Below are 13,436 nucleotides of genomic sequence, written 5' to 3' on the forward strand. Positions count from 1 at the left end.
CAGAGTTTGAGCCCTCCCTCATTTAGCCCCTCACAGGCTCCCTCTCACAGACATACTCCCTCATATACAGGCTCCCTGTAGCCCACTCACGCACCCACACATACACACAGGCTACTCCTCATGCATTCACACTCACACAGGCTACTCCTCTCTCCCACATACACACCCTCTCTCTCTTGTATACACACCCATCCTCATTCAGACTACCTCTCTCTCACAAGCCTTTTCAGATCCCCCAGATACACATTAGTCTGTCCTTATTCTCTACCTGAACGATGGACCTATCCGTTGCCTGAACGATGGACTTTGATACTTTGGTTTTTTTTTTTCTCTCTACTGTATTATATTATATTCTTACCGCCGCTTTAACCTCTCTTTCCAGCTGATTAAGCTTCCAAGTTCTTACCCCTTGTTTGAATGTAACTTTGGTCTCTTCCACTTCATTTGCTTATTTATTCTAGTTGTCACTCCAGTTATTACCCTGTTCGATGTAAACCGATCCGATATGGTTTTTAACTATGAAGGTCGGTATAGAAAAGTGTTTGCACCCGCCCTCACACACGCATATATACACAGGTTCCTTCTCTCTCTGGCACACACACACACTCACCCTCAGCACACATTACTACACTGATTTCTGTCACAAGCTTCTTGCCTTTCTTCTGTCTTCTGCTGCAAGCGGGATGGACTCTGCTCACAGCCCACAAGCCTTTCTACAAATTCTGCTCATAAAAGCAGAGTTGCTTACCTGTAACAGATGATCTCCAAGGACAACAGGATGGTTAGTCCTCACACATAGTTGACATCATCCGATGGAACCAGGCATGGAAACTTTGACTGGCACACTGAGCAAGCCCAGCATGCCGGTAGCCATGTGGGGTACCTCTTCAGTCTTATAACAGAGTTTGCGAAAAAATAAAATAAATCGAGAGAAAAAAACAACTCTGCGGGTTGGCGGGCGAGTTTTATGAGGTCTAATATCCTGCTGTCCTTTGAGAACACCAGTTACAGGTAAGTAACTCTGCTTTCTCCAAGGACAAGCAGGATGGTAGTCCTCACACAAGGGTGATTAAGTAGCTTCAGACTGCTCCCAACATGTGCAGCAGAGAGCAGGTGCCAACGTGCACAACTAGAGCTGCAACAACCAGAGGCGCATGCCTGCATCCAAAGACAGAGCCCATGGAGGGAGAGTTGGATATTCATGGCTGGAAGAGATTACGAAGGACGGATCATCTGAATCGACTGTCCTGCCAACCATCCTTGTCCAGGCAATAATGTGAGGCGAATGTGTGGAGGGAACTCCAGGTAGCCGCTCTGAAAATCTCGTGAATGGGGACTGCATGCAAATGAGCCACCGAGACTGACATGGCTCTTACAGAGTGAGCCTTGACGTGACTGTCAAGCTGTAAGCCCGCCTGTGCATAGCAGAAGGCAATGTAGTCCGCAAGCCAATGGGATGAAGTCTGCTTGGAGACAGCAACCCTTAGCCTGTTCCTGTCGAATGAGACAAAGAGTTGAGTGGAGAGGCGCTGAGGCGCCATCTGCTTCAAGTAAAAAGCCAGCAGTCTCTTGCAATCTAGTGCGAGCAGAGCCCGTTCACCCTGGCGACTATGAGGCCTTGGGAAAAAGGAAGGCAACATAATGGAGTGATTGAGGTGGAACGCTGAAACCACCTTGGGAAGGAACTTCGGGTGTGTCCGGAGGACCACTTTGTCATGACAAAATTTTGTATAAGGTGGGTATGACACTAGGGCTTGCAGTTTGCTGACCCTGCGAGCTGACGAAACTGCGACCAAGATGATGACTTTCCAGGAGGGGTACTTCAGGTCGCAAGATCGCAATGGTTCAAACAGAGATTTCAAAAGTTGCGACAGGACGATGTTGAGATCCCAGGAAACCGTTGGAGGGTGAGTGGGGAGCTTTAGTTGTAATAAGCCCCTCATAAACCGCCCCACAAGCAAATGAGAAGAGATTGCAGTACCATTTGTACTCCGGTGGTAAGCCCCTATGGTGCTGAAATGAACTCATTGATGTGGTTTGTAGATCGGATTTGGAGAGGAACAGATAGTCTAAGAGCGCGGGAAGGGAGCAAGAAAAGGGATCCAGACCGCACCCCCTCAAACCAAGTTGAGAACCTCTTCCACTTCATATTCTAAGATTTTCTAGTAGAAGGTTTTCTGGACTCCAGAATAACCCGCGGTATTTATTTAAAAGAATTTATATCCCGCACCCTTCAATATTCGGGGCGAGTTACAATAAAACATACAATATCATTTGAACATAAAATAAATTATAAAATAAGACAAAATACAATCAAATAAAATGAAATAAGATGCATAGATATACAGAAAAGACATGAGGTAATGAATGCGGAAAACCAAAGTATTATTGCATAATTCCAGGAACGCTTGTTTAAATAAGTAATATTTTAGTGCCTTTTTGAAATCTTTTGCATCGAATAAAATTTGAAGACGGGAGGGAATTCAGTTCCAGAGGATTGGTCCTGAGATGGAAAAAGTCTTTTCTCTTGTCATAACCAGTCTTGCAGATTTCGGTGAAGGGGTATGTAATAATTGATTTTTAGATCTTAAGTTTCTTGTAGGTGTATATATGTGAAGACTGACTGATAGTCATTATTATTATTTCTGTGGATAACATTATGTACGATAGTTAAAATTTAATATTTTATCCGCCACTTTGTTGGACAGTTACCTTATTGCAGCATTCTATTTTAATTGTAGAGGCTGTATAATAGTTGATGGTAGTCCTTCATAAAGAGAGTTACAGTAATCAATCAGGGTGATCCAGTACCGAGCGGTAGGAAGAGCTGCGTTAGTGCCTACGGCACCCGCGGTTACCGCCCGCACAGTGCAGCTCACCTACCGCTCGATCCTGAAGCCTAATTATATGTAAATGTAAGCCGCGTCCGAAAAGCCTTAGTCCCGCGCAACCCAGGATACTGGATAGAGCGCCTATACAGGATCCTGGGTGCGCGGGCCTAAGGCTTCACGCCACGCTGGTATCTGTCATTTCAAATGTCATTTGAAATGACAGATACCAGGAAGTCTGGTCCGATCGGATGCAAAAATAAGTTGCTTCGCCGCTGTCATCTCTCTCCTCTCCTCCCGAAGCAGGCCCTTGCTCCGGGAGGTGGAGAGAGAGATGACAGTGGCGAAGCAACTTACTTTTCCATCTGATCTGACCCGACAGCGCTTCTCCCCCCCTCCCGGAGCAAGGCCTGCTTCGGGAGGAGGGGAGAGAGATGACAGCGGCGAAGCTTTCCCCCAGCCCGGACCCGACCCGGACCCCCAACCCGGACCCGACCGGACCCGACCTGACCGCTGTCAGTCTGTTCTCCCTCCTCCCGGAGCAAGGCTGCTTTCGCGCCCTGCTCCGGGAGGGGGGAGAAGAGGTGACAGCGGCGAAGCAAAAAAAAAAAAGGGGAGCAAATTTTGTTTTTTTTCAAAAGCGACTTACTTTTGGGATCTGTCAAGATCCCAAAAGTAAGTCGCTTTTGGATGCCGGCAAAACTTATCTTTTTTGCAGCCATCAGCCATCAGCAGGAACACGATCTGGCTCCCGTAGCTCCTCCCAACAAGATGGCCGCCTGCACGGGGAAAGCGTACAATTGGCCGCTGAAGACGTGACGTCACGACATCACGTCTTGAGCGGCCAATTGCACGCTTTCCCCGTGCAGGCGGCCATCTTGTCTTCATCGGGAGGAGCTACGATCGCATGTGTTCCTGATGATGGCTTCAGAAAAGTAAGTTGCTTCATCGTTGCTAGTGTCCCCCCTCCTCCCGGAGCAAGGCGGCTTTTCGCGCCCTGCTCCGAGAGGAGGGGGGGACACTGAAAAGTCGCTTCGCCGCTGTCAGTGCCCCCCCTCCTCCCGGAGCAAGGCGGCTTTTCGCGCCCTGCTCCGAGAGGAGGGGGGACACTGAAAAGTTGCTTCGCCGCTGTCAGTGTCCCCCCTCCTCCCGGAGCAAGGCGGCTTTTCGCGCCCTGCTCCGAGAGGAGGGGGGGACACTGAAAAGTCGGCTTCGCCGCTTTCTTCGTCGTTGCTTCGCCGCTTTCTTCGTCGTTGCTTCGCCGCTGTCAGTGTCCCCCCTCCTCTCGGAGCAAGGCGGCTTTTCGCGCCCTGCTCCGAGAGGAGGGGGGACACTGAAATGTCGCTTTGCCGCTTTCTTCGCCGTTGCTTCGCCGCTGTCAGTGTCCCCCCTCCTCCCGGAGCAAGGCGGCTTTTCGCGCCCTGCTCCGAGAGGAGGGGGGACACTGAAATGTCACTTTGCCGTTGCAGTCTCCGTGGCAGCCCCAGTCCGGACATCGGAGGGGGGCTGCAACGTTTTTTACGCTTTTTTTTTTTTTGGCTTCGGGAGCAGGGGAGAGGACTGGGGCTGCCACGGAGACCGGCACCCATGATCGCGGCCGGGGCAGGTGAGCGGGGGCTGGGGGAAAGCTTTCCACCTACCCTTACCCATGCCTCTACCGCCTGGGTCAGGGTAGGCGGTAAGTTTCCAGGTTAAACGCGCGACAAAACGGCAGGGAAAGGTAGCGATAGTCGGGGCGCGGGTTACGGGATTGCAGGTGAATAGCTAATTCGCTCGTTTGCATGCAATATACATGCCGCGGGCGGAAGGGGGTTGCCCAGGGAAGTTAGGACGCGGTAGGAGTAGGTTAAAGGGGATTCGGGATCGCAGGAAGGGCTAACGCGGCCGAAAACGAAGTTAAAAACTGCTTAGGAGCAGGGTAAACGCAGCCGCACTTTACAGGATAGGCCTGAATGTTTGTTAGCATCAAAGATTGGAGAATGGTGTGAAAATCAGACAGATCAAGTAGAGTTTAATATGTCCTAGTAAGCAGAGTTTGTTAAATGAGGACTTTACAACAGTTTTAATGTGAGATTGCATGTCTAATTTTGGATCTAATATAATACCAAGATTACAAATATTGTTTGATATCCCTTCCGAAAGGCCAAGGGACTGCACAGTCACCCGTTCAACATCCAAGCCATGAGGGCCAGGGCTTGTACGTTGGGGTGACTGAGCCTGCCCCGGAGCCATCCCCAACCGGATCGGGGGGACGTGAGGCCTGGTCCTGTAGGGTCGGAAACCAGTCCTGATGGGACCAAAAGGGGGCGATCAGGATCATGGAGTCCTGATCCTGCTGAAGCTTCTGGAGTATTTTTGAGATGAGAGAAAGGGGAGGGTAAGCGTATAGCAGCCCGGTGCCCCAGTGAATTGAGAATGAAGCCACCAACGATCCGTTGCTCCTCAGGCCTAGGGAGCAGAAGCGACCCACCTTCCTGTTTTCCAAGGAGGCGAAGAGGTCTATGTCCGGAGTCCCTAATGAGCAAAAGATCCTGTTTGCCACTTTTTGTCTGAGGAACCACTCGTGAGGTCAAAAGGCACGGCTCAAGGAGACCGCCAGGGTGTTGTCCACCCCTGGGAGATACACTGCCCTGAGGAGGATGCCATTGTCGATGGCCCAAGACTAAATGTAGACTGCCTCCTGACAGAGGGTGAAGGATCACATTTTCCTCTGTTTGTTCAGATACTACATAGCTACCCGATTGTTAGTCTGAACAATAAACACTTTGTTCAGGAGCTGCTCTCGGAATGCCTGTAGGGCATACATAATCGCTCAAAGCTCCAGGAAGTTGATTTCAGACTGTGATTGTTATGCAGACCAGCGCCCCTGGGTGTGGAGACCCGCAAGATGTTCTCCCCACCCAGTCCAAGACATGGCTGAGGTGGGGATAGCCTGGGGTTGCGGGCTCCAGAAGGGGATTCCCCTATCCAGACTGGAGGGAGTCGCCCACCACTGGAGAGATTGACGTAGCAGTGTAATGATTAGGACACGAATACACAGGACTTGAGTAGCCTGGCACCATTGAGAACGTAGCGTCCCTGCGTCCTACACATGTGCAGTCAAGCAAAGGGGGTGACATGCAACGTCGCTGCCATGTGGCCCAGCAAATGGAGAAACTAGTGAGAGCAAGCGGAGAAACATGAGAGCAAATGGAGAAACTAGTGAGAGCAAATGGAGAAACATGAGAGCAAGCGGAGACCACTCGAGCGAGAGCTGCGAGAGGCTCCGCCCTGTCCCTGGGCAGTGTCCAGTCGAGCCCCAATGAAGTCTAGTTGCAAGGACAGTAGGAGATGGGATTTTGGATAGTTGATCAGAAATCCCAGAGTTTCCAAAATTTGGATTGAGGTGCGTAGGAGAGTGCCCTATGTTGAAGTGCTTGTGATAAGCCAATCGTCGAGGTACAGGAAGACATGAATCTCCTCTCTCTGAAGATATGCACCAACAACCGCTAGACATTTGGTAAAGACATAGGGTGAGGATCCCAGGCCAAAGGGCAGAACGTGATACTGGTAGTGATTCCCGTTGACAAGGAATCAAAGGTATTGCCGATCCGCTTGAAAGATGGGGATATGGATGTACGCGTCTTTTAAATCGAGGGAGCAAAGCCAGTCTCCCGCTTTGAGAAGGGGAATCAAGGTGCTCAGTGAGTCCATTTTGAACTTCTCCTTTACCAAAAAACAGTTTAAGGCCCTCAGGTCCAAAATGGTCCAGAGTCCCCCCCGTCTTCTTGTGGATTAGAAAATACCTGAGTAGAACCTCTCGCCGTGCTGACTGGGCAGAATGTGTTAGACTGCTCGGGTTAGTACGAGGACAGAGAGCTCTACCCAAAGAACTTGTAAGTCGCCTGTTGGTCTCCACCAGTTACCAGTGGGATGGAATTCGCTGTAAGTGCAACCTGACGAATGATGGACAGGACCCAGAGGTCTGATGTTATCGAGGTTCATCGGTCTGCTAACAGCTAGTTCTGACCCCAACTGGAAGGTCAGTGTCCTGCGGTGAGGGCTGGCTCATGCTCCCTGGCTGCCAGTCAAAACCCCATGGAGGGGTTCTGCGGTGGAACAGTGGTTGTCCGGGGTGCCCAAGGCTTCCTGGGCCTCACTCTGGGAGGCGGTTGTTGAGGGCTGGCCCTCTGTGCTGGCAGGTAGAATTTTCGGGCTGGTAGAAGGGCCTCTTTGGATATTGCCAAGGGGGCTTCCTGGGCATCTGGGTGTCAGAGGTACTAGCTGACAATTGCTGAAGGGTCTCCTGATAGTCCTTCAATTGTGCCACTGCTTCCTTGATTCTGTCTCCAAACAGATTTCCCCCCATGCATGGCAAGTCAGCCAGGTGGTCCTGGATTTCAGGGCATAAGTCTGAGGCATGTAGCCATGCCATCCAGAGTCCCGATGCCCACTGCAGCGGTTCTCATGACTGTCTCGAAAATGTCATCAGTAGAGCAAAGTTCGTGCTTATCACACTCCAGGCCCTGCTGCACAATTCTTTGGAAATCCTCCTGGAATTGATGTGGTAGGCATTCACTAAATTCAAGGGCCTGTTTCCACAGGTTCCTGGAGTACTGCCCCATATACAATTGGTAACAGGCAATTCAGGCAGTTAACACTGCGCCCTGAAACACCTGGTGTGTCCAAGGGTATCGAGTGCTCTATGCTCCCGCTCTGGGGGACTGAGGAATGGGTGCAGATCCTCTTTACCTTCTTCAAGGCAGACTCTACCACCACCAATTGGTCGGGGAGCTGACAGCGCTCGAACCCGGTGGTAGGCTGGACTAGGTAAACTGCATCCGTCTTCTGGTTCACCGGTGGTATCGAGATGGGGTGTTCCCAAAGGTGGGCTACCAGCTCTTTGAAGATGTCATGGACTGGCACTGCCACTACCTCTTTCAAGGCATCCATGAATTGCAGAATCTCAAGCATGTGTCTGGTGTCTTGCTTTGTTAAAAGCTGGAAAGGCACCGATTCTGCCATGGCTTTCATGAACCTCACACGAGGGAGAGATCCTCTGGGAGAGATTTTTGCTGTTCTTCTGGTGGAGAGGGCCCTAAGGACAGATCCTCCATTTCCTCAGCTGAGGACATGGATGCCTCCTCTTCCCAGGAGTCAAAAGGGGCCTCCCCCTCACTGCGTCCTTCTGGGGATGGGGGGGGTCATCAAACACCCGAAGGTGTTCGAGGTGTAGGCCTCGAAAGCACCAAAGAAGGAACAGAGGGCATCAGCAGGCTTCAAGGCCGTAGAAGAACCAATGGGTAATGATTCAGATGGACTGAACCAAATCACGGTGAACTTAGAAGATGTGGTAGGCCTGATTGACAAACTGAAGAGTAGTAAATCACCTGGACCGGATGGTATACACCCCAGAGTTCTAAAGGAACTCAAAAATGAAATTTCAGACCTATTAGTAAAAATTTGTAACCTATCATTTAAATCATCCATTGTACCTGAAGACTGGAGGATAGCTAATGTAACCCCAATATTTAAAAAGGGCTCCAGGGGTGATCCAGGAAACTACAGACTGGTTAGCCTGACTTCAGTGCCAGGAAAAATAGTGAAAAGTGTTCTAAATATCAAAATCACAGAACATATATAGAAAGACATGGTTTAATGGAACAAAGTCTGCATGGCTTTACCCAAGGCAAGCCTTGCCTCACAAATCTGCTTCACTTTTTTGAAGGAGTTAACAAACATGTAGATAAAGGTGAACCGGTAGATGTAGTATATTTGGATTTTCAGAAGGCGTTTGACAAAGTTCCTCATGAGAGGCTTCTAGGAAAAGTAAAAAGTCATGGGATAGGTGGCAATGTACTTTCATGGATTACAAACTGGCTAAAAGACAGGAAACAGAGAGAGTAGGATTAAATGGACAGTTTTCTCAGTGGAAGGGAGTGGGCAGTGGAGTGCCTCAGGGATCTGTATTGGGACCTGCACTTTTCAATATATTTATAAATGATCTGGAAAGAAATACGATGAGTGAGAATCAAATTTGCAGATGACACAAAATTGTTCAGAGTAGTTAAATCACAAGCAGATTGTGATAAATTGCAAGAAGACATTGTGAGACTGGAAAATTGGGCATCGAAATGGCAGATGAAACTTAATGTGGATAAGTGCAAGGTGATGCATATAGGGAAAAATAACCCATGCTATAGTTACACAATGTTAGCACCTAATATGGAACCTAACACCCAAGAAAGAGATCTAGGCGTCATAGTGGATAACACATTGAAATAGTCTGTTCAGTGTGCTGCGGCAGTCAAAAAAGCAAACAGAATGTTGGGAATTATTGGAAAGGGAATGTGAATAAAACGGAAAATGTCAATGTCTCTGTATCGCTCCATGGTGAGAGACCGCACCTTGAATACTGTGTACAATTCTGGTCGCCGCATGAGAGTTCTAGAACAGGTAGATGTGAATCGGTTATTTACTCTTTCAGATAATAGAAAGACTAGGGTGCACTCCATGAAGTTGGCATGTGGCACATTTAAAACTAATCGAAGGAAGTTCTTTTTCACTCAACGTACAATTAAACTCTGGAATTTGTTGCCAGAGGATGTGGTTTAGTGCAGTTTAGTGTAGCTGTGTTTAAAAAAGGATTGGATAAGTTCTTGGAGGAGAAGTCCATATACCTGCTATTAAGATGACTTAGAAAATAGCCACTGCTATTACTAGCAACAGTAACATGGAATAGACTTAGTTTTTTGGTACCTGCCAGGTTCTTATGGCCTGATTGCCACTGTTGGAAACAGGATGCTGGGCTTGATGGACCCTTGGTCTGACCCAGTATGGCATGTTCTTATGTTAATGGGTCCAATGCGTTGGTGGAATCAGGGGCACCAAAGGCACTGATGGAAACAGATCCCGATGGCCCTGGGGTTGCTGGTATGTGGCGGAGCACCATGCGCCCCCCGAGATGCCATCGAACCCAATGGCCCTTCCTCTTCTGAAGAGTCGCTCACCGGGATGGGGGCCAGTGGCGGTGGCAGCGATGCTCCCTTCGGCCACGAAGGTGCTTAGGGTATTGGTGCCAGCTGTGTCAGTAGAACACTGAGCAGCGTATCGAGCCATTCCAATAATGGCGCAAACACCAGTGGAGTTGGCTCCTGCGGCGGTGGTGGTCCCGGTGGAACTGGGGACTCTAAGCCCTGAAGGGCCCGGCCAACCAACCACCTCTCCAACTCCTCCTCAAAGACAGTAGAGGACAAAACGGCTTGAGGAGATGGCAGTGGAATTGGGACATTCCCCGGAGAACTGGGGGGCACCGATCCCTCCACTGATGCCTGTCCATGGTCTGGCTTAGAGGATGATGACCCATGTCGATGTTTCTTCGACCGTTCGATAGACACCAGAGTCTTTTCCCGGAACCGAGGGAGACGTCAAGGAACCTGACTGGGAATGGACAAAGACCGCAGTCTGTCCCTGGCTCCTATCTTGGGGCTGGAGAATGGCTGTGGTGGTGACTGACAAGGTCGAGATCAGAACCTCCTTTCCGAACAGGGTGGAGGTCCCCAATGCGACAACAGATCCGATCTTTTGGAGCCAAACCTTTTTTCCATCTTGTCAAGGCGTGCCCGACGGCCCATAGGGGTCATCTGGCCACAGAGGTCACAGTTGCGGACATCGTGGGATGCCCCCAGGCAGAGGACACAGACCTTGTGTGGGTCTGTGATGGACAGTCCAGGGGCATTGGTGACACCGACGAAAACCAGTCAATGCCATCGCAAAACGTATGTGGCACACGGTTGAAGGTCAGCAGACAGTAGGAGATGAAACTGTCTGCGATCGACCGCAAATGTTCGAAGGACTTACCAGGTCGCGGAGAGCGGAACCAGACAAAAAAATACGAGGGACCCTACGCGATGCGGGAAGAGAACAGCAACATTTTTTTTTTAAACTGTGGAAAAGAAGCGTGTGCTCATGACCGTGAGACAGCAACTTCACGGAAAGGAAGAGACTGAAGAGGCACCTGGGTGGACACATGGCTAGCAGCATGCTGGGCATGCTCAGTGTGCCAGTCATCAGGCTCCATTGGATGTCATCCATGTGAAAGGACCTCTATCCTGCTTGTCCTTTGAGAAATACAAATTCTGTGCAGCAGGGGAATTCTGCGCAAAACCTGCAGTAGTGCAGAAGTCTCCCAGGAGTATTACAGATGTGAACCAAAATATCTCCTTCAGTATTTATTCCATGTGTATGGATTCTGGATCATCTGAAAGCACCATATGGAGAGCGCCTTCCTTGAATCTAATAGATCTTCTTGTATATGGGTCTTCTTCAAGCTATTAGTATGTTTTCCAAATCTTTCAGCAGTTGATGAGATGAGACTAAGGCAAGTTCAACATCCACACTGAGGGCTACGGAGGAAATATCTGGATGTAACATTCCTCTTTCTCTCCCACCCCAGGATATTAGGTGTGGACAATTCCCCCAAGGAGACTGGGGTGTGCTCTGAGAATTCAGAGAAACCATATTTTCAAAGGCCATGATGGCGCTAGGAGGAAAAATGTGACTCCATCCTGCTTCATTTTCTGTAATGTTTTGGAAATCAAAGGAATCTAAGGGATATGCATGCATCAGCCCCATATTCCAAATTAGTTTGAACACAACAGAAGCCAACTTTAAACTGCTTGGCCTTCTAAAGCTGTATCTTTGAATTTTTCAGTTTTCCCCTGATGTAAATAGGTCTACATCCATTGAATGAAGATATTTGCTACATCTTGATTTAGCAACTACTTGTGTGGTTCTAGAATTCAACTGAATTTGTTCAAGTTTTGTATTCCTGGAAGATATGATGCCCAAAGCAGGACATGGTGCATGACCACCCATTCCCAGATTCTTACTGCTTGTTTGCAGGGAAATATGAGCCCGTTCCTCCTTGTCTGTTTAAACACAACATTGCTACTTGGTTGTCTGTCTGCACTAGCATTCTTTTCCCAGTTAAATAGTTGGTGAAGGCCTTTAGGGCTTTGTGGACTGCTCTCAGTTCAAGCAATTTGATGTGCCTTTTCCCTTTGTGGCCATGCTCCTTGTATGCAGATGGATTAAAGGTGTGTGCCCCATCACATTTGTCAGAATTACCTGGTGCACTGGTGAATGAAATAGAAGATCCAAAGACAGGTACTCATCCAATCCCATTGAAACTTCAGACCCCACTGAAGATGACTAAGTTCCTTCATTTTCAGTTTTTATTTTCGCCCCAAGAATGTAGGAGTGTTTATTACAACAAACAAATGAGAGAAAAATCAGTGAAAAGAAACAAGTCGTTTCTTTCCATTGATTTTCTTCAATTTTGTTTGTTCTAATAAACACTGACAAATTCTCAGCAAAAATAAAATAAAAACAAGGGTCTCTTAATATGATACATTAGCCAAAGGGTGTGACATGTACTGTTGCTGTCATGTATCCTAATAGCGCCATTAATAAATGTGCTATGGAAACAATCTTGTTGGAGAGTACATCTAGTAGTTCATTTCTGTTTGCATTCTGACTTGGGAGAAACATCCTTCCCAGTGAATAATCTGGGCTGGGATTAGATTGGATTTTTGAAAATTTATGACTAAACTCAGTGACTATAAAACAATCTAATAATTATGGGGTTTTCTCTGGAGATTTGCTCTTTATTAGCCAGTTGTCCAGGTATGTATAGATAACCACCACCCACTTCTGCAGTCAATGCCAGTATTCTGTCTCCAACAGCTGGTAGCACCTACTCGACTGGTGCAGCAGCATCCCAGCTTCTGGGAAATTGAAGAAACTCGGACATCTCAAATCAAGTTTGTCCTAGTTTATTTTAAATTCATACTGCCTTACTAAAAAAAAGTATGCTCTAGTGATTTTTTCCCTAACTGTTAATACAAGTTATTCAGATTATATTTATCCACTTTAAAATATTACTACACAATGACAAGGGAGCCTAAAGCAGTTTTCTTTTTAGAAATAACCAAGAGATATCTCTGGCTATCAATTTTAGAAAGAACATATGCGTGCACAAATTTAACTCTATATTCCATTTTCATTAGATAACAGTGTATGCAAAAATAGCTATTTCAATTAGATATTGAACTGATCCAACCTTGAAGTCACAGAGCTATCAAACAAGCAACCTGATCATTTCATTTCTTTTTAGTGAGACTGAAAAGAGGACATGATTTCATGCACTGAGAAGTAGGTTATTTCAAAGAACATGATTGTCTAAGGCTGTACTGGTGTGATATTTTCCTTCAGAATTCCTATTAAAATGATAAGCAGCGTAAATAAATGTCTACTTTTCCAGCACTATTATATAGGTATATTTAAGCAATATTGTTTTCATTTAACAAGAGATGCAACATACTTGCCACACTGCTTCTGACAGGAGAAGTTTCCAAAGCCATCGTAATTATCTTTGTCCATTCCACACAGCACATCCCGAGAGCTGCCACCACAGTAACAAGCTTAATGAGGGAAAACATAAAAAGTTGCTTCCTGAAGCTTTTATGGAAATTTTAACCACATCCCCAACCCTTAAACCCCAGAGAAAAATATTTTAGTGTATTTTGAACCTAGTGCAGGAATGTGTGAATTACGGTGGCCAACAAT

At 47.6% G+C, this 13,436-nt stretch overlaps 1 protein-coding gene across 1 annotated transcript in view; it reads right to left on the reverse strand.

Moving 5' to 3' along the window:
- Nucleotides 1-13,436, reverse strand: part of NFX1 (nuclear transcription factor, X-box binding 1) — a 572,380-nt gene that overhangs the window by 306,665 nt on the left and 252,279 nt on the right. Inside the window, 1 exon segment of the mRNA XM_029589884.1 lies at nt 13,192-13,291. Coding sequence (XP_029445744.1) covers nt 13,192-13,291 — 100 coding nt within the window.

The sequence above is a fragment of the Rhinatrema bivittatum genome, chromosome 2, assembly GCF_901001135.1.
Source record: "Rhinatrema bivittatum chromosome 2, aRhiBiv1.1, whole genome shotgun sequence".
NCBI classification, from domain to species: Eukaryota; Metazoa; Chordata; class Amphibia; order Gymnophiona; family Rhinatrematidae; genus Rhinatrema; species Rhinatrema bivittatum.